Below are 19,299 nucleotides of genomic sequence, written 5' to 3'. Positions count from 1 at the left end.
GTGACCCAGATCCAGGAAAGTGCAGGCAGGGCCAGGGCTGAAAAAGCACCCAGTGCCTGGCGGAGGCCAGGGGAGAAACTGAGAGGGGTGTTTCCTCCTGGACAAGGAAGCGGCAAACAACAGGACCTCCACTGGAACAGAAATAGCTTATTACCAGTCATCATGCAACTGTGTCTCTTAAAAAGAAAGTGCCGTGTGTGTGTGTGTGTGTGTGTGTGTGTTTTCCCTAGTGATAAATGATTTATAACAACAGCATCAAATGGAAAAATAGCTCTCCAAGGAAATATATAAAAATGATGGCTCTAGGTCCAATTGGCTGAAACTACATTAGTTGAAAGCCAATTCACTGAAATGAGACCTGACTGGCCAATTTGATGCGTGCTCCATTTGTCAAGGAAAGTACTTGTTAAATTTACCAAATGTACTGATTGTGCTCTTAAGAGCCTTTAAGAGGAAAGTTCAATTTTATTACTGATGAGGAAAGATTCTTTTTTGCATATTAACTAAGCCAAGATGGATACGGCACCAGGAAAATAGACAAGAGAGCTCTGAAGCTGCTGTATGTTTATAATAAAATACGACACGGTATAGTCCAAGAACGCCTCACCCGCATAAAATGCTGTTTTTCCAACCAAAATGTTGACCTTTCATCTCTGATGGGATTGTTTTGGCTCCTTATGATTTCTCTCAGACGCTTCTGAATGGTGCTTTCTATTTTTTCAAGCATTTTAAAGTAGTCATTTGTTCAGATCACACTGCAGCCTTAAGTTTGCACTTCTATCAATTAAGATGTAATTAAACTTGAAATTCATTTTAGCACTAATTAAGTTAAAAATGCAAAATTCCAAAAATCTAAAAGAAATAGGAATTTTTACCAATTGGTCATTCAATGAATTCAGTATCGGAAAAATATCGGAAAACGAAAGTTTTGGTGAACTGGCCCGCTTTTAACAAACTGCCATCACTGGCCCACCCTCGGCCATCAGCACCCATGCAGAAAACAGGCTGACTTTAATTTATTTCCTCTTGGAGCCCTTCTGTGCCTGTGCATTGTGTCGGCTGCAGCAAGAAGGAAGATTAACAGCAAAAGTCTTACTGCTGGATCCTGAGCAAGTGTGAAAGGGCCAGCAGTGTCCCTCCCACTCACCCCTTCCCACAGCAACTGGCCTCAAATTAACTTTAGTTTAAAAAAAAAAAAAAGCCACATTTCAAATACCATGAAAACAAAACCTTGAAACAACCACAAGGATTTCTAAACCCTGCCAACTGCCCAATTATTCTGAGTACAGCAGAGGTATCTGGACAGCCAGACGGAGGGCAGGGGTCACTCTAATGAGCTGATTCTCTCAGAGGACTGTCCCCTCGGCCCCTGGTTGGAGGGGGGGGGATGTGCCTTCCCCACACAGCCATTACCCATAGAGATCCTTGCAGAGGACCATAGTCAGTTTCTTCAGATGAGGGAGGCTGCTGGAGCCCGTCTTCACAAAGTCAGAATCCAGGGCGAGCTGAGTGCTTAAATAATCTTGGATGGCTTTAAGATGCTCTTCTGGAAGCCTGAAAATAATAGAAAGAGAAACATGCTTCTTCTGTTCCTTTGGCCACAAACGCCAATGGTAAAAGAAGAAATCTTGATTCTTGGAGTCTCTGGCTGGACACTGTCCTTTAGGAGAATATGTGCACGCTCCTGGATGGTTCCCTTGGTCTTACTGAAGGGGCAGAGAAGTAGGTCTGAGCAAGACTGAAGGATCTGGGGAGGGGGGAATGCCTCTTAACCCACCCATAAAGGTATTTCCCAAGCCCATATTTGGAAGGGATACTGGCTGGAAATGCTTATCCTTTATAAAGAAGACAAAACAACTTGGAAAACGTACAGCAGATTTATTTCCCTATCTCATCTGCTTCTAAAGATGGCATTTGAGGGCCGAGGGATGCATAGGGGAGAGATGGCAAACGGCCCTACCTCACATATCAACTCCAAGTTCACAGCTGAAGGCTACCTGGAGCTCTGTGCTGAGGACGTTCTGAGCTGTCCTGGGCTCCACGGGGAAGTCTGTGTGTTGAGTGATGGGCTGGGAATAAGGCAGTGGCCCAGGTGCCCTGCCCTCTCCCTCCCACCCTCTCGGGTCTGGCTCATTCCCTTCAGTAACCGGGTGGGTGAGGCACACACAGGCCCGGCAAGCGCACTGTGCCCAGTGGCCCTGCAGGGGCAGAGCCCAGGCTGCATGGCACCAGAGCTGTCTTGGAGGTCTGAGAGTCCCTCTACATTCTTTTTTTTTTTTTTTTCCCTCTACATTCTTTTGTCCAGCACCATTTTTGTTTGTTTGTTTGTTTGTTTTTTCCTGGGTAAGCTGTGAGTCTTTAGTTCCTATCATGATTAAAATCAGAACCACAGCCAATATTTCCTGGGCATAACACTGCACTCGCTGTGCCAAGCACTCAATGCCCATTTCCCCTTTAGTCCTCTAATCAACGTGAGGAGGTACTTGTTATAATTATTCCTATTTTACAAAGGAGCAAACTGAGAGGAAAGGTTATTGGATTTACCTGGGTGAAAAAATTGTTACAAGCTTTTTTTTTTTTTTTTTTTTTTTAAATTTTTATTTATTTATGATAGGCACAGAGAGAGAGAGAGAGAGAGAGAGGCAGAGACACAGGCAGAGGGAGAAGCAGGCTCCATGCACCGGGAGCCTGACGTGGGATTCGATCCCGGGTCTCCAGGATCGCGCCCTGGGCCAAAGGCAGGCGCTAAACCGCTGCGCCACCCAGGGATCCCTGTTACAAGCTTTAAAAAGCTTTGTTCCAACCTTGACATACAATCAAGTTGGCACGAGAGGGCACAGGTTTTTTTCCTGCAAGATCTTTGAAAGAATGCAAAGCTCTTGCTCTTGAGGCTAGAAGGGCCATTGGCCATTTTGACTTACTGAGATTGAAAACTATTCACATGCCTGTCACCCTAACACTGAAGGTTAATCTACGCTCATTCTGGGTCTTGATGTCATAAAAATCCAGTTTCTGCCCAAGTCTGTTTCTAAAAAAGATAAAACCACTCCCATGGTTTTAATATACATATTTTAACGGTTCTAATGATTATTGACTCATAACTCTGAGACCACGAGCGCTCGTCATAGGAAGTGGTCTTTGTTAAGATGTTCCTTGTAGGAGAGTGTGAACATAAAGATGTGAACGCTCCTCATCAGAGAAGCCTGATTTCACTCCAACGTCCTAACGACAGCCTAACTGATTAGATCTAATCAACTTGCACAAAAGACTGTGCAGGTTGTCTTATAATTAAGAAAAATCTAAAGGCAGTCCTCCGTGTGGAAAGCTATGTTGTGTACAAAATAGACTGACTTTCAAGTACAAGGCCGGATCTCGGTTTGTCGTGACCCAGAAGAGCCCTGAGGACGAGCACTGTCCCATCACCATGCTCTATTCACTCATCCCCAGCTCCAAGCAGAGGGTTTAGGAGGGCTCCACTGCCATGTGTTAGCTGAAGAGCAAAACCAGAGAGAGCCCACGAGCCCCCAGCCGCCCACCGCCCTGCCCCTCTCAGGAGGCTGCACAGAGCCTTGGCTGCACGCCTCGTCCCTGCCCCACTGGGCCACTGGAGGCCCAAGAGAACACCTGTCCCTAGAGAGGAGGGGCTGACGAGGAGATGCCAGGGAGTTGGGGGCAGGGGGCAGATGGTGGCACCATTTGGGCATCCTTACTTATTTCCCCAAGGAGCTCTCTCCATCCAGCATCTACCCTGGAGAGAGGTAGAAACTCAAGGAAACTGAACAACAAACTCTACGCAGAATAGCTGAGCAAGTATATTTGTTATTTACACATGTGTGTGGGGTAATCCTGATAACATACCTGTATTCAAAACACTGGATACTTAGCTATTTGATAAATAACACAAGTAATGCAAGGAGTGTGCAGAGAATATAACCTGGTGGGCCTAGAGCAGAATCAAAGGAGATTCAAAGTGGAACTAAAAAAAAACACCAGGTATCTTAGCAACCGGGGGGCTTGTGTGCACCTTCAGGGATTTCCTTTGTATTTTGCCAAGTAGGATGGTAGGAAGGAAGCCCTCAAACTGATCCTTAAAGCTGGGGAGATGGCTTGAGCCCTGCCATTAGCATTTTCTTTGTTGGGGGCCCTTTTTCTCACAAAGAAACAAAAAATTCTTTTTAAATGTTTAATGCATGGAATTCACTGTGTACTAACTTTGCAATTCATTCAACACACATCTGGGGGTGCCTACTTTAGGCCCAGCTGGGCACTGGGATGCAGTTCTGCTCCCGGAGCTTCCTTCCGGTTGCGGCCACCCCCTGGCCAGTCTCGCAGTCAGGGCCTGTGGTTTGGCAGGACAACTGACAGCCCTCCCGGGTGATCCTCCCACCTGCAGCATCCAGCCAGGGAAGTGTTGGGCCCGCGGGGAGAGAAACAGGAGTACATGGCAAAGAGGCTGCAGGACCCCATGGCCATGGAAGAGCAGGAGCCAGGCAGCAGAGGGGTGACCTGGGCTCCCTCCCACCTGCTGCTGGGAGGTGGGGAGGGGGTGTCCAGGCAGCAGAGGGGTGACCTGGGCTTCCTCACACCTGCCGCTGGGAGGTGGGGAGGGCGGGGTGCTCCACAGCAAGCTGTCCTAGAGTGGAAGTGGCACTCTCGGGAGTGAGCACAGGGTGAGCTGCCTGGGTGTAGTGGCACCCAAGCCTGGCCCTCTGAGAGGCCTGCCAGCCGGGAACTCACCCACTAGTGTCCATGCTCTGCAGTCGCTGAAACAATGTTTCGGAAAAGCTCGGCCTGCTGACCTCGGTGGCTCTCAGATTCTCGCTCAAAAGAGGGACCTCCTTGGCCTCACACAGCCCGGCAGATAAAGGGATGTTTCTCGGTGGCAGCTCAGGGGGAGACAGGACACCTTCTACACAAGAGAAGAGCAGTAACACCATCTGGTCCGAGCACTAGCTTCTCCCAGAGTCACCCACCTACAGAGGGCTCTCTTGTGTAGTGGGCCCTCCCCACACGCGAGGCGCATCCCGCATCCCGGCCACTGTGCCCGGGTATAGACCCCATCTGTGCATGCACTGTCCCTCCCGTCTTGGCTCTCTGACTAGATGGGGAGCCTGCCAATGGCAGGAATCTGGTCTTTGTGGTCTCTGGTCCTGGGGTTTGTTTTGTCCCATGGAGGTGCTCAGCAAACACCTGCCAGCTGGGGTCAAATGGCCGGGCTGGGCAGGCTGTTGGCCTTGGACAGGTGGAGCCAGCAGCCCTGGAAGGATGGCCAACTTGTGGGGCTGAGGCAGGGGCCCTGGAGGGGGCAGAGGCCCAGTTCCCAGGGCAGGGGAGCCAGGGTGGGAGCAGGTGGGCCCAACCACACTCTTCCTCTGTCTCCCACCTCGGCCTGCCTTTCCTCTGCTTTCCCTCCAGCCTCTGCTCTTCTTCTCTCCCTGCCAGACCCTAGGAGGCAAATATAAGGAAGCGAAGGGCCCCCTTCATGCAGGGAACTGAAAAGTAAAACAACTTGACTTCGGCCTGGGAGAAGGGGCTCCTGCCTATTGGCCTTCGGGGGAACTTCCTTCCCGCGCACACCACCAATGGGCAAAGGGGCTGAGCCTCCTACCCGAGCCTCTTCCCGCACCAAATGGCTATGCCAGGGCCCCCGCCAAGGGCTGCCCGGGGATGCTCCCTTTAGAGGACAAGCTCTTCACATCCGCCCCTGGCCTGAGGTTCTTTCCATGGTACAAGTGTGTTTTGAGCCCTGTGGTGCCCGGCAGCCCCTTGAGAAGACCTGAGCCAGATCGGGCCCCCTGGATCCAGGGGGCGTGGGGGCGACTGTCACACTGCTCGGGTTCAAGCCTGCCACTGTGCCTCCTTTGGGGAAGCGAAGCCAGCAGTCACGAGACTGGGTTTCTCTTCCCAGCCGTGACAGAAGGTGTCGGGGTCCTCCTCCAGATGGCCACCCAGAAAGGCAGTGGCCAGGCCCGCGGGCCTGAGGGAGCTGAGGACCCCAGTGTGTGACGGGCATCTCTGTAGGACGGGTCCTCGGCATCGAGGCCGAGGCTTGGGCACCTGGGGGCAGCTGGGGACATGCGGCCATGGCACAGAGCAGGGGAGTGACCCGGACTCACACGGGCATGTGGCAGCTCCAGCTCTTTCTGATGAGGGCACCTGTAACTTAGTCGAGGGAGGTGAGAAGGGGGCACGGGCTGCCTCGGTCCTCGGAGCTGCGGTCCTTTGGAAACACTCTGCCTGGCCCCCACCTCCTCCACGGAGAACCCTGGCCTCGGAGTCCATCCTCTGCCCAGGCAGCCAATGAGCTGTGCAGCCACTCAGAGCGGGTCCCCAGGGAGGTGGGAGGAAGGTGGGCGAGGGGTCCCCAAGGCAGCCCGCGGGCGTGGGGTGAAGGGTGCCCAGCACTGGCTGGCAGCAGCCCGCAGGGACAAGCAGGAGCCAGCCCAGGGACCTCAGCGGCTCTGGGGGTGACCTGGGAGGGACCTGATTGTTTCCAGGCCTTGGGATTTAGGGGGAGCCTGGATCGGGTGATGGGCTCAATGACATATGTCATGTTTTCTGTTAGGCAGTGAACTCTCAGGGGAAAAGAGTGCGCCATCCAGGTGCGCTTCCAAGCCGCAGTGTCCTCTCTGCGGGACTCCTGTTTGATTGCTCTGTGGCCCTCTGCTGTTTTAGGGGGAGGCCTGCCTCTCACATACTTCCCAGGGGCTATAACTTTCTTTGACTTTTAAAGATGATATAAAGAAACACCTCTCTCTTTCCAGTTAGATACAAGTATTTCCTCCTTCATTCTCTCTCTCTCTCAATTTTTTTTTTTTAAAGATTTTATTTATTTATTCATGAGAGACACAGAGAGAAGCAGAGACACAGGCAGAGGGAGAAGCAGGCTCCATGCAGGGAACCCGACCCGACGTGGGACTCGATCTTGGGTCTCCAGGATCATGCCCTGGGCCAAAGGTGGGGCTAAACCGCTGAGCCACCCGGGCTGCCCCTTCTTCATTCTCTTTATAGCGAAATGCAGCTGATTGTTTTGATGAGGTCGGCAGCTGCGTTTATTGAGTGCTTATGGTGTGCTAGGCTCTAGGCCCCACATTCACTGATTCATGTGATGACACCCTGACAGGTAGATATTATTTTTACTGTTTAAGAGAAGTCTGTGATTCAGAGAGGGGAAGCAATTTACTCAGGTCACACAGCTAAGAAGCTGGCAGGCAGGAAGTCTGACTTAGGTCTGTCTGACCCTGGAGCCTGCTTTCCTAACTTGTCCTTGGTTACCATGTCACCCTCTCTCCCTCTGATAACCAGACCCACCTAATCTACGAGCATTTGTGGTGAAAGAAATACCCCGGGACTTCCCCATTACACATCCCCCCCACCCTTCCCTTCCATCCCTTCCTACCTGTCTCCTCCTCTGGTTCATCACCTGCATCCTCCTCCTCCAGGGGCACTGGATATTGCAGGTGGGTCACCAGACCCATGTTTTCTTTCTTGTAAAACTCGATGAGCTGGTCCAGCTTGGTGAAGAACCTCATGGGGACACCTTCGGACGCCTGAGGACAAAATCCCAAACAGAAGTGCATTTGAACTGGCTAGGACACCACCTAACTACAAGGGCCATCTGCAGTGGAGACCAACAAGGCTGAGGGAGTGACCTTGATCCAGAAAGCCCTGGGCTCCTATGCAGTGTCTGTCCACCACACCCACACCCTCACATTCTGTAGCCAGCAGCCCCCAAGGGCCAGTCTGCAAAATATACAAATAGGACAGTTTTAACAATTCTTTTTCTTTGTTTTTTTTTACTTTTATTTTTATTTTTTAAAGATTTATTTATTTTAGAGAGAAAGAGTATGGGAGTGGGTGGAGGGGCAGAGGGAGAGAGAAAGCATGCATAAAAAAGGTGGGGGGTGGCACACAGGGAGAGAGAATCTCAAGCAAACTCCTTAAGGAGTGTGGAGCCCAACCTGGGGCTTAATCCCAACACCCTGACTGAGATCAAGACCTGAGCTGAAACCAAGAGTTAGATGCTTAACCAAATGAGCACCAGGTGCCCCATTTTAACTTTTATTTTATTTTATTTTATTTATTTGCTTACTTATTTATTTTTTAAAGATTTTATTTATTTGAGAGAGAGAGAGAGCGTGAATGCGAGCACACAAACAAGGGGAGGGGCAGGAGGAGAGGGTGAGGGAGACTCCCTGCTGAGCACAGAGCCTGACTCAGGGCTTGATTATGACCTAAGCTGAAACCAAGAATCAGATGCTAAACCAACTGAACCACCCATGCAACCCATTTTTAATTTTAATTTAATTTAGTTTGTTTATTTGCTTACTTATTTTCTAAAGATTTTATTTATTTATTTGACACAGAGACAGAGTGTGAGCACACAAGCAAGGGGAGGGGCAAGGGGAGAGGGAGAAGCAGACTCCCCAATGAGCAGAGAGGTTGATGTGGGGCTCCATCCCAGAACCCTGAGATCATGACCTGAGCCAAAGTCTTAAGATGCTTAATTGACTGAGCCACCCAGGTGCCCCTAAACTTTTATTTTAAAAAGCATTTTGTTTTACAAGTTACACGTTTTCATCATGGCAAAATTTAAAAATAAAGAATTAAAAAAAATGTACCTGAAGTCCCAAACCCCAAAAACCTTTTTTAATATAAAAGAATCAGTTTTTCTAAAATCAGTGTGTGTGTCATGAGGTAATTATTTTTATTTCTCCTCACTCCCCAAGATAATTTATTTTTAAACACAAGGAAATCTATTCTAGCAATTGTTTTGCTTTTTTTTTTTCCATTTCTTAAAATTCTGTTTCATCAAAACTCAGAAAATGGTGAGGCAGCACAATATTTTTCCCTGATATGTATCTCTGTTGCTGATGACAGAGGAGCCTGCAGGTAATCGTGCAGTGCTGTTCAACTGCCCTGGGACCAGGTCTCCTTCACCCTGTGCATTGGCTCCAGCAAGAAATTCAAGGTGGGCCCTGGCAGTCAGGCCTGCCCATGGAGGTCCCACCCACGGAGGCCCTGCCCACACCTGGGAGGTACCAACCCCTAGGGCTGGATGGGAGAACTGCAAGGAGGAGACTGACCTCATTAATTCTGTACCCTACAGCTTCGAACCCAACATGCCTCAAAGTCCTGTCCATCCTCCCTTCTAGTTCCTTGCCTGCGTCTCCTCATGTTCCCTGTCTCAAGGAATGGCACCATCATATCCTCACTGGCCTAGGCAGAAACCCAGAGGCATCTTGGACTCCTCCCTCCCTCTGGCACAGAAGGCAAAGATGGACAGTGGGAGGCAGGGTGCTCTGGATCCAGCCAAGAAGAGGCTGAGTGGGGGTGCAGCCCTGGGTGGAGGAGGAAGATGTAGCTGGGCTCCGGCGAGGAGCAGCTAGACAGGAGAAAGGGACCAGGCTGCTGGTGGGTACAGGGATGATACAAAACGACTCCCCCCTTTTGGAGGGGGCTTCCCTGACCTCAGAGTGCAGCAATCCTAGTCCTCACACTAAGTGCCTGTGATTCCCCTGCATTATCATAACAACCATCTCGTCAATGGCGGTCTTATAATTTTATTTATTTATTTATTCATTTTTAAAGATTTTTAAAGATTTTATTTATTCATGAGAGACACACACAGAGAGAGAGGCAGAGATATAGACAGAGGGAGAAGCAGGCTCCATGCAGGGAGCCCTATGCGAGACCCCGTGATCAGGACCTGAGCCAAAGGCAGATGCTCAACTGCTGAACCACCCAGGTGTCCCTGTAATTTTATTTTTTATTTTCTTCGTTTTTAAAAGTGATCTCTACCTCCATCACAGGGCTGGAACTCACAACCTCAAGATCAAGAGCCGCATGCTCCACCAACTGAGCCAGCTGGGCACCCTGGGAGTCATGTAATTTTACAATGAGTTGAGAAGGTACCATCGTCAGAGTTGTAAATCAGATGTCCAACTGCTCACCTGGGGGCTGCCAGCTGCCTTCTTGCTGAAGGCGCTGGAACTGATCATTTGTGGGAGAGATGGCCAACAGGCAAGGAGTATGGGGTTTGGAAAGTCTACCAGGTTGGTGAATTCATTGGGTCCGGCTTAGGGTGGCTGGACCATCCTGACTTGCCCACCTTCAAGTCAGGCACCTATTGCTCCAGCATGGTTAGGACCAATGGAGGAGGCTGGGGTGGTGCCTTGGTCCAGGGGTCTTCAGGGCTACGGGTAAGTGAGATCGGGACAGCAAATGAGGCAGGAGGACCCAGACTGGGACAGACCCGGACATCTGGGAGCAGACCAGGACTCAGATCTGCCCCTGAGCCCCTGTTCCTGGAGGTTAACCCCCAGTTGTTTAGTGAGGATGCATTTGCCCTCAACAAGAATCCACCTGACTTTTACCTTGACTCAGGGCTCTCCACTGGGCCTCTCATCTCTCCCAGCATGTCTGCGTACACCTGTGCACTGCACACTTATAAATCTGTACATGAGGCTATGTATTTGTGTTTGTGTGGTTTAAGCTATTTAATAAATGTACAGAGTTTAACAACAGGTTGTTTTTTTTTTAATTCTTTCCAATAAGTTCCCTGTTGTCACAAAGCCCCAGGTTAAGCAATCCCTTCCAAGCATTATTGAACCAGAAATATCTGAGCAACAGCAGCTAGGCCTTCTAAAAAGTAACCAGAATAGGTTCAAAACCAAAAGTGAGCAGAACAACAAAAATGATTTGACGTGACGCAAGATCGATGAACTCAACTCTGTTAAAGCAGCCGTGATAGAAGTGTCAGCTTGTCAAAGAATTTACGCCTAAGGATGACAAGCCATTAGGCATATGGGAAAAGGATATAAAACCATCAAAGAAAGTCAAAGTGAACCAGCTCATGTGTGAATCTGGAAGGGGGTTCTCAGCCGGGAATGTGTGTTGGAGAGGGCTTACTGGATGTGGGGATTTAAGATGCTAAGACACATGTTACCAATATGCAGTCCTGAAAAGTTAAAGCATAAACTATGATATGCCATTAGGTGTAGACACATTTTATTTCAGAGATATTAAGTGTGAAAAAATAAGCATCTTCGGACTGATGAAATATGCAGTGTCTTAAGCATGCAGAGGAACGGGACACTTGAATATTAATCTAATCCCTACAGATTCATTGAGGTAGGAGGTGGGAGGGAGGGCCTGTGAGCCAGCAGCAGGTGCTGGGTGCTATTGGCAAGGCAAACCTGCTGGACTCTGCTTGTGCTTGGACTGTTCATGGAGGCCAGGGAGTGAGGGCCTGGCAAACCAAGGCTTCTGGCAGCCCAGGTGGTCCAGGGTCCCTTCCTGGACCTTCCTGTGTCCAAACCTCAAGGATGGTGGTGTAGCCTGTCTTGGGGGACAGGCGGGCAAGCCAACGAATGGCTAGCTACTGAAAGGCACTGTTTGGGGGGGATGCCTGCCTGCACCTCCCCAATAGCTCAGGAGAGGGAAGGACCGTGTAAAAGCATGGGGTGCTCTCCAGAAGGCAGGTCTACATTGGCAGATCCCACTCGGAGCAAAGACTCACTGTACATACATGGGTCAACAGGGAGCAGCCTGTCTCAATAGGCAGCACAGACATACAGACACAGAGGAAATGAGAGAGACAGGGTGCCAATTAGAGACCCAAACTTAGGGTCTCTTTGGAGGAGCTGTTCTCATAAGCATTTGCTGCTCTTGGCACTGAGATTTGAAGGGGTTCACAGAGATTCCTTTAAAAAATTATGTTTAAAAAAATAAAAAATAAAAAATAATGTTTAAAGTACATTCTAGAACAGAAACAGGAAGAGAAAAAGGTTGGAGTGCCCAGGATTATATAAGCTCTTGAGCTGGCCCAGGTTTGGGGTCAGGGGAGGGGGCAAGGGATGTTCAGACAGGTGGCAGGAGGTCCCACCTGGCCAGCACAGAAAGGAATAGCCCAGTTGTGGTGCTCTCATTCCTAAGCTGGACCTAGAGAGTCTCTCGGTTAAGGTAGGGTGGCCAAGAAGGCAAGATGGGGTGGCCAACAAGGGGGTAAGTCTGCTCAAAGGGCAGCCAGATTTGGCAGTGACCCAACAAACTGGGCCAAGTCAATGCCAGGAGTAGGGAGTCAAGTGAACAGGGCATTGACCATGGGCCAGCAGGAACACTGAGGTCCCTTGGGGGTAGGGGCCTGGTCAAGTCCACATCCACATTACTACGGACCCTATGGTCAGGGGCCAGCTCTACTATTGCTATATCCCCAAATGGGGCTGCTGCAGGGCCTGACAACTGGAGGTGCTTGGCAATTAATGGCTGGATGGACCCACTGTTGTGGGGTCAGGATGTGAGTCACATATTTGGAGCCAGGAGAGATGGTCAGAGAGGACCCTATGTAGGTCTGGGACGGAAGACGCAAAGAAACGGTGTGGCGGGGCATTGGCAGTAGGGGGACCCCTCCTCCTACCACCCCGGACCCACAGCCCTCAAAAGTGGTGCCTTTTCAACAACGTTCAAATGCAAAGTGTTGACGAGAAGATTGTTACCTGTACAGCCAGGTCCTGGCAGGAACCAGATATCACATTCAACCAGGGGATTTGGGGAGAATTGAGTGGACAGGGTGAAGGGACACCGGTAAGAAGGGAGCAGGGTTCCAGAGCCGAAACAGGAGACCAGTCACCACCCTGGGAGCACCCACGGGGGAGGAGCAGGCACAAGAACCCAGGAGCACTGTCTGGCAGGAGCCGTGGCCTCCTGTGGTCAGGGCGGGAGGTCCTGCACCCTCACCTCCTCCCCACTCTCATCCCCGCTGTGCCTCGCATCTGCCAAACCCGGCTGGAGACGAGGGCAGGGGGTGAGGGAAGGTGGACCCTAACGGGAGACCCTCAGGGCATCGGGGCGGTGGCGACGAGGGACCCACAGGAGCAGAGGGAGCAGGCCTGTGTGCTCTGCGCCCTGAGGCCAAGCTTCCGGGTAAGGGGGGGCTGCCCTCCATCCTTGACGGTTGGGGCCTCCAGACTTTGTTCCTCATTCCGCAGCCACTGCCTTCCTGAAGAGATTTATCAAGTCATTTTGAAACAGAGAAACCCTGCAGCCCCACATTAGGCTGGTGCCGCGAACGTGAGCCCCCCGCGATCAGAGACCCCCCAGGGCAGGGCCTGCGGAAGGAGGCATTTCTGCTCTGCGGCCCCTGGCCTACCCTGATGGAGGGGGTCCTTCTCCCTTAGCAGACACCCGGAGCACCCCACAGACAGCGTGATTTTGGAAAAGAGCAGCGTCCCCTCTGTGCAGTCAGCCTGTCACTCACAGGTGGGCACAGAGCACACGGCCTTTTGGGGTTTGTGCCATCCAAAAGTCGCGCAGAAGAAAAAAAATACATGATAGGGGGTAGGTCAGGTGGTGAAGCAAAAACTGCTCTCTTCTAGGTCTCCATTAAAATCTCCGGGTCTATGGAAAGTTCCAGGCGCTTTCCAGCACTACCATTTCCACGAAGCCCTGCCCGCCTCTCCCAGCGGTGCTGGCCTTGCGCAGGTTTCTAAGTCCCAGAAGGAAAGGGACGCTGCGTGGCTCAGCCTCCACCGTCCGTGGGGCCCCTTCAAGGGTCGTGACCGGCCCCGCCACCGCTCCCGGAGACGTGCACACTGCACACGACAGGCCTCACGTTAGAAGGGTTGGGGGAACGGAATTATAGATTATGCAGCCGGGCCCTGCAGGGAAGGCCCCTTCCCCGGATGGCTGGCCCCCGAGCTTACCCAGGCACAGGACTCCTGGGGGGGGGTGAGCACAAGGGGGGAGGGCCAGCCCCGCCCCAGGGTTCAGGAAGGCACCACCACCACAGTCTTTACGACAAAGGGGCCGCTGGATGTCCAGTGTATTGGAGGCTCAGGGCGATGCACGTTGAGAAACGCGGTGTTTCCAGAAATAGCTGTGACTCTCAGACACCGTCCAGAGGAAGGGCGAGCAGGGCAGGGAGGCCAGAGCGCTGGACAGGCTCAACTTTCCCAGGGGGTAACTCTAACGTCGGCCCCGTCTGGGATCTCTAAATGGGGAACTGAAAGAGGTCTAGCACCCAGGAGGAAGCCGACCCGGGGAGCAGAGGGGGAGTCCGAGTGGGAGCTGGGGGCGGGGTGCCAGGAAGCCCTGCTGCAAGGCACACCCCCCCGCCACCCCCAAGCTTCTGCCCACCCTTGTTTTATTTTTTTTTTTATTATTTTTTAAAGATTTATTTATTCATGAGAGACAATGAGAGAGAGACACAGGCAGAGGGAGAAGCAGGCTCCATGCAAGGAGCCCGTTGTGGGACTCGATCCCGGATCCCGGAATCACTCCCTGAGCCGAAGGCAGACGCTCAACCGCTGAGCCACCCAGGTGTCCCCCACCCTTGTTTTAAATGAACAAGCGGATACAATCATTGTGGAAATTTTAGGAATGGTGAAAAAGTATTAAGAAGTGGAAACAAAACAAACGCAAATGGTGCTCCTAACCCACTAGGGCAAAGCATTTCATGTAAGTTCAATGAGAAAATCACCCGAAGGTCTTCAGCGGGGTGAGCCGGTGACGATAGCATTTGGCTGCTGTGAAGAAATGGCCGGGAGGGCAGCGGGGTGGCTGCTGTCACTTTTTCCATCTTCCCGTGGAGGGCGGAGAGGCGTCCAAGGCCTCAGAGGTGGTGGTGGAGGCAGAGCTGGAGTCAGCTCAGGCCTCGGAGGCCCCCAGGCCTGGGGCTCCCACACAGGCACCGAGGCATGGTGTTGATGGAGCAGCATGAGGGGTGATGTCCAGGCCCAGGCCCTCTGTTCTGGAACCTCCCCTCCTGCCCCCAGAGGCTCTGAAGCTCCTGAGGTCTAGCACTGCTCCCTCCACTCAGACACCAGCTCAGCAGGGGCTGGATGCCACCCCCTCTTGTCTGCTGGGACCCACTTCCTTCCCTCCTGCATCAGCCCTCCCCTCTCCCTGCCAGCCCCTGCCAGTTTTTCTTGGCTTCCCTTCTGCCCTCGGCGTTGTTCTCAATCCTTTACCACCTTCTCCCTCCAAAACCTCTTCCTAAGAATTGCAGACTCCAACTTGGGTGAAGAAAGGAGAAGAGGAGAGGCCAGATCATGGGTCTCTTGGGCCTTTGAGGGCTTGTAGAGTTTGGATTTTGTTCTAAGAGTGACTTGGAGCCACTAAAGGCATAAAGCCACCCTCACTCTGGTGCTCCTGGTGCTTGAGCTGGGGAGGTGCAGTGGAGGGAGAGGGGCCAGGATGGGGCCAGAGCCGCAACCGGAACAGTACGGGGTGGGGGGGCAAGGACAAAAGGCCAGGAAGGACACTTTAAATCTCTGGGTTTAGTAACTCAGTTAATGAAGGGAACAGCAGGGGACAGGCAGGTTTGGGAAGAGTTTTGGAGACCCGCTTGAGATCTAGAAGTCCCTCTTCAGCTATATGGCCTGGGAGGGACCCCAGGATGTGTCTCCTCAAAACCAATCAGTCCTTCCTTCCCCTTCTCCTTTTCTCTTTAAAACATATTTACCGGTTTGCTTCCTTTCCCTGCTCTTCCTCTGAGTGGGCCAGGGCTTTGGGGGTTGGGGCCAAGGAGGTGATCAGCAGGCAGGGGACACAGGTGGGGCAAGGAAGCGGCCAGGACCTTCCGAGGAGGCCTGGGTGGGGCCAAGGGGCAGCAGAGGGGGAGACTTGGCTACATACAGGGAAACATGCAAATACTGAGAAATTAGGAAAAACGGGAGCCGGGCTTCTCACGGTGAGAGCAGTCAGGCTACAGTGAACTTTCTGTAGTGTCATATTGGAGGGGGATATTAGGGTGAACTCAAGGTACGTTCACCTGTATACAGGTGAATCCTGATGCACGTGCGCGTGTGCATGCATGTGCCCACGGTGTCCTAGCTGTCTGCAGGCACGGCCTGGGAGCAGCCACAGATGCCCCGGTTGCCAAAGTACAGGTAGAGCTCAGGTCTCAGTTGCTTAATACCACTGAGCGCTGAAAAATCCAGGTTTCTGGGAGAGGAGGCTGGTTCTAGGGCCCGTTGGGAAAGGCAGCCGGTAGGCCTGGATCATCCGTTGCCCCAGAAAGTAAGGAAATGTCCAGAAGATGATGCGCTTTATGTGAGCACCATTTGAGCATCAAAGGGAATGACAACAATAATTATAATTCACGGAATAAACGAGCAACTGATGAGTCTACTCTGATGAAAACAAATGAGAAGAGAATGCTCTTCCTCACGGGAGAACGCCAAAGAAACCCGTCGAAGGAATGACAGCAATTGTCACTGTTTGCCAACCGCCAGGGCGATGACGGATCCAGGTGAGCACGGACAGAGGCTTCAGGTGTGGACACCAGCTGGGTGGAGGAGGAGGGGGAGGAGGGAGGGGAGGACGAGGAGGAGGGGGGTGTCCACGTGTCTCAAAATGTCTCCCCACAAAACAGTAATTTTAAAGGGCAAGATGGTAACTTTACAGTTTAAGGTTAATTTACCTTAATCTGCATGGTGGCTACATGTAAACACTTTTTTTGAGCTCTACACAGCAATGAAAAAGTTTTTAAAAATGAGTTTATGAGGGCGTCTGGGTGCCTTAGTGCTTGAGCACCTGCCTGCAGCCCAGGGAGTGATCCTGGAGTCCCGGGATCAAGTCCTGCATCGGCCTCCCCGCAGGGAGCCTGCTTTTCCCTCTGCCTGTGTCGCTGCCTCTCTCTGTCTCTCATGAATAAATAAATAAAATCCTTTTAAAAAATGAGTTTATGCAACCTAACCCATCTACTTAACATGCACACGTACACACCAGCACACACACACACACACACACACACACACACACACACACACACAGGAGATGGGCTTACGAGGCAACTTGTCTGAGCGAGCCAGATATTTAAAAAATGGGTATAAAAACATTCCTGGTCTCTAGGCTTCTGTCGGTTTCTGCACAAAAACTACATCTTGGAAACATCTTTGATGCTCAGATGACTGTGATGATCCTGACGTACCGAGAATAGCAAGATAACCAGAGGGTGACATGGCACAAGTGGACGGAGGCAGGGGCAGGGACCCTGGTGACCTCGGGGTGCTCAGAGGGCAGCACAAACCTTCTTCAAGGGTCTCCCCTGACACAGCGCCTCACAAGTGGGAGGTGACAAAGGAGAAAAAGGCTCAGTGCTGGCGGAGGCACACTGAGGGGTCTTCCAAGATGTCCCAGACTATTTGTGGGAGCTTTTGGAGGGGCCACTTTCTGGCAATCAGGCTGCAGGAAGCTGGAGCTGCCATGTGCTGTAAACAGCCTGGTGTTGTGGGTTCTAGGGGCTGGAGAGCCATGAGCTGTGAATGGTGGGGAGGGAGCAGACGGGGACCATGGGCTCTCCAGGTCCTGGGACTGCTCCTTGTTTTCCAGCAGTGAACAGTCCCCCACAGAACTCCCAGGGACAGAAGATAGGTTTGAAGTGGCAAGAACACGGCTCCCCGCTGTGCGTCCTGAGCCAGGACAGGGGCAGGGTCCCTCTGAGGAGGGGTCGCCCAGAACCTCTCTGGCTCTTCCTAGGTGATGACTCCACTCCCCAAATGGAAGAAATTGAGCTGGGCCAGGTATGCTGGGTATGCGATCTAATTTATGGTGTATGTAATGTCACAGGTGGGTGCCAGTGCCCCATTTCACAGTTGAGAAAACGGCGTCTCGGAGTGGTTAAGCAACTTGCATGGGTGGTCAGCGACACTGTCAGAAGAGCAGCGCCCAAGCCTTCCAGATAAGAGAGGATGGGAGGCGGTGGGTGGGGACCCACGGACTTTCTAGCTAGACAGGAGGGAGGATACCAGACGCGGGGAGCTGCCAACTCGGGGTGGAACCAGGTGGTTGGAGATTCTCCGGCAGACTTCAGCCTCCAGCGGCTCAGTGGGTGGGTTGGGTGGTGTGAAACCCGGCTTGCGGGAGAAGCTCGTATCCTGGGTGGCAGCGGGCCTGCCCTCCGAGCTGCGGTGGGCGGTGACGGGGGCGTGGGGAGGCTGGCATGTGTTATCTGTGGGCACCGTCCTGTCTCCTCTGGCCTGCCCCATGGCAGGGTCCCCCAAATCACATGTTTGAGGGCGCAGAAGCCGTGAAAGCCGACACGAGGCTCGTTCAGAGTCTCACATGTGCAGAAGGGGATGATGTGGCAGCTATGGGAGGAGGCATGAGGCTCAAAGGAAGAAAAGTGGGGCCTGCCAAGCCGTCCCAGCCCCACCCACCAGCTGTAGCCAGCAGGCCATCAGTGCCCCCCCCCCCCCCCTCACAGCACGCTCCGCCACGCTCACCCCCAGCTCCCTGGTGAGCACCAGGCTGCCCAGCGGGTCAGGTGGGCCTGGACCCCTGGACCCGGTTGGGGGGAGGGGCGGTGCTCTATCTTACTCCCAGCCAGCAGGCTGGGATCTCCCATCTACCTTGTTCTAACCAGTCCCTGCTTCCTGAAGCTGGGTTCTTTGGCTTTTTCTCTTGCCTTGTTTTGGGCAGACTTCCCAGAACGACTTGGCATGGGTTCTGCTCACTGCCAGTCTGCACTTAACTTCTAAATCCACATCCCTCCCCGATGCTCAGAGGCAACGTCTCCATTTCTCAACCCATGCCCCTTCCCCAGGCTTGCAAACCTCCCCCTGTCCAGCTCCCAGTTCCTGCTCCTGTGGCAACTCCTCCCAGGCTGCCCTGCAGCCTCGACCCCAGAACCAGCAGCCGTGCCTCCCGCACTCTCCTGCGGGGGAAGCCTCAGATGCCAGGTCAACCCCGGGGGCATTCCACAGCTTGTTTGGCTTTATCACTTGTGAGCTGGGAGCCCCACTGGGATTTGAGATCATGAGGTCCCAAATCGCTACCTTTCGCTCTCTGGTATCTGTGCAGTGGGAGGGTGCCCCGCGCTCTCCTCACAGACTTGAACAGCTTAGAGAGGGCTTTGAACCTCTCACATCAAAGGAGCTGCCGGCTAGAGGAGGGAGACATTGACACCTCTGGTTGGTACTGAAATGACAGCTCTGGAGGCATCGTCTGAGGTCTCTATTGGTGCCACCACAGTCGGAGCCGGGGGTCAGGCCGAGACAGTGCTCTATCTGCCAGCATGCGGTTTGGGTGTTTGGATGGTGGAGTCCCCATCTGGCGACCGCACGCCCACAGTGAAGACCCTGGGGCAGGAAGGGTCCTTTGTCAATGGTCACAGATGACAGCTAGAAACTATGCATCGCACCCAGCATCCCAGTGAGATTGGCAGGTACTACGGGAAAGGTTGCACGCTTTCTCCAACACCTCACACCAAGAGCAGCCCAGACTTCAGACTACGGGGAAGGAGGGCTGTGGCTGAGTGGCCCTTCGCTGCTATGGAGTTCCACAGCAACGCCCCTC

At 52.5% G+C, this 19,299-nt stretch overlaps 1 protein-coding gene across 1 annotated transcript in view; it reads right to left on the bottom strand.

Moving 5' to 3' along the window:
* INPP5D (inositol polyphosphate-5-phosphatase D) overlaps positions 1–19,299 on the bottom strand; it is a 120,389-nt gene that overhangs the window by 62,645 nt on the left and 38,445 nt on the right. The window contains exons 3-5 of the mRNA XM_072796722.1: positions 7,400–7,550; positions 4,738–4,909; positions 1,414–1,554 (exon numbers count right to left, since the gene is read on the bottom strand). Coding sequence (XP_072652823.1) covers positions 1,414–1,554; positions 4,738–4,909; positions 7,400–7,550 — 464 coding nt within the window. The remainder of the gene's footprint in view (positions 1–1,413; positions 1,555–4,737; positions 4,910–7,399; positions 7,551–19,299) is intronic.

Source organism: Canis lupus, chromosome 24, assembly GCF_048164855.1.
Source record: "Canis lupus baileyi chromosome 24, mCanLup2.hap1, whole genome shotgun sequence".
Taxonomy (NCBI): domain Eukaryota; kingdom Metazoa; phylum Chordata; class Mammalia; order Carnivora; family Canidae; genus Canis; species Canis lupus.
The sequence above is the reverse complement of the archived record's forward strand: the minus strand, read 5'-3'. Positions and strand labels throughout refer to the sequence as shown.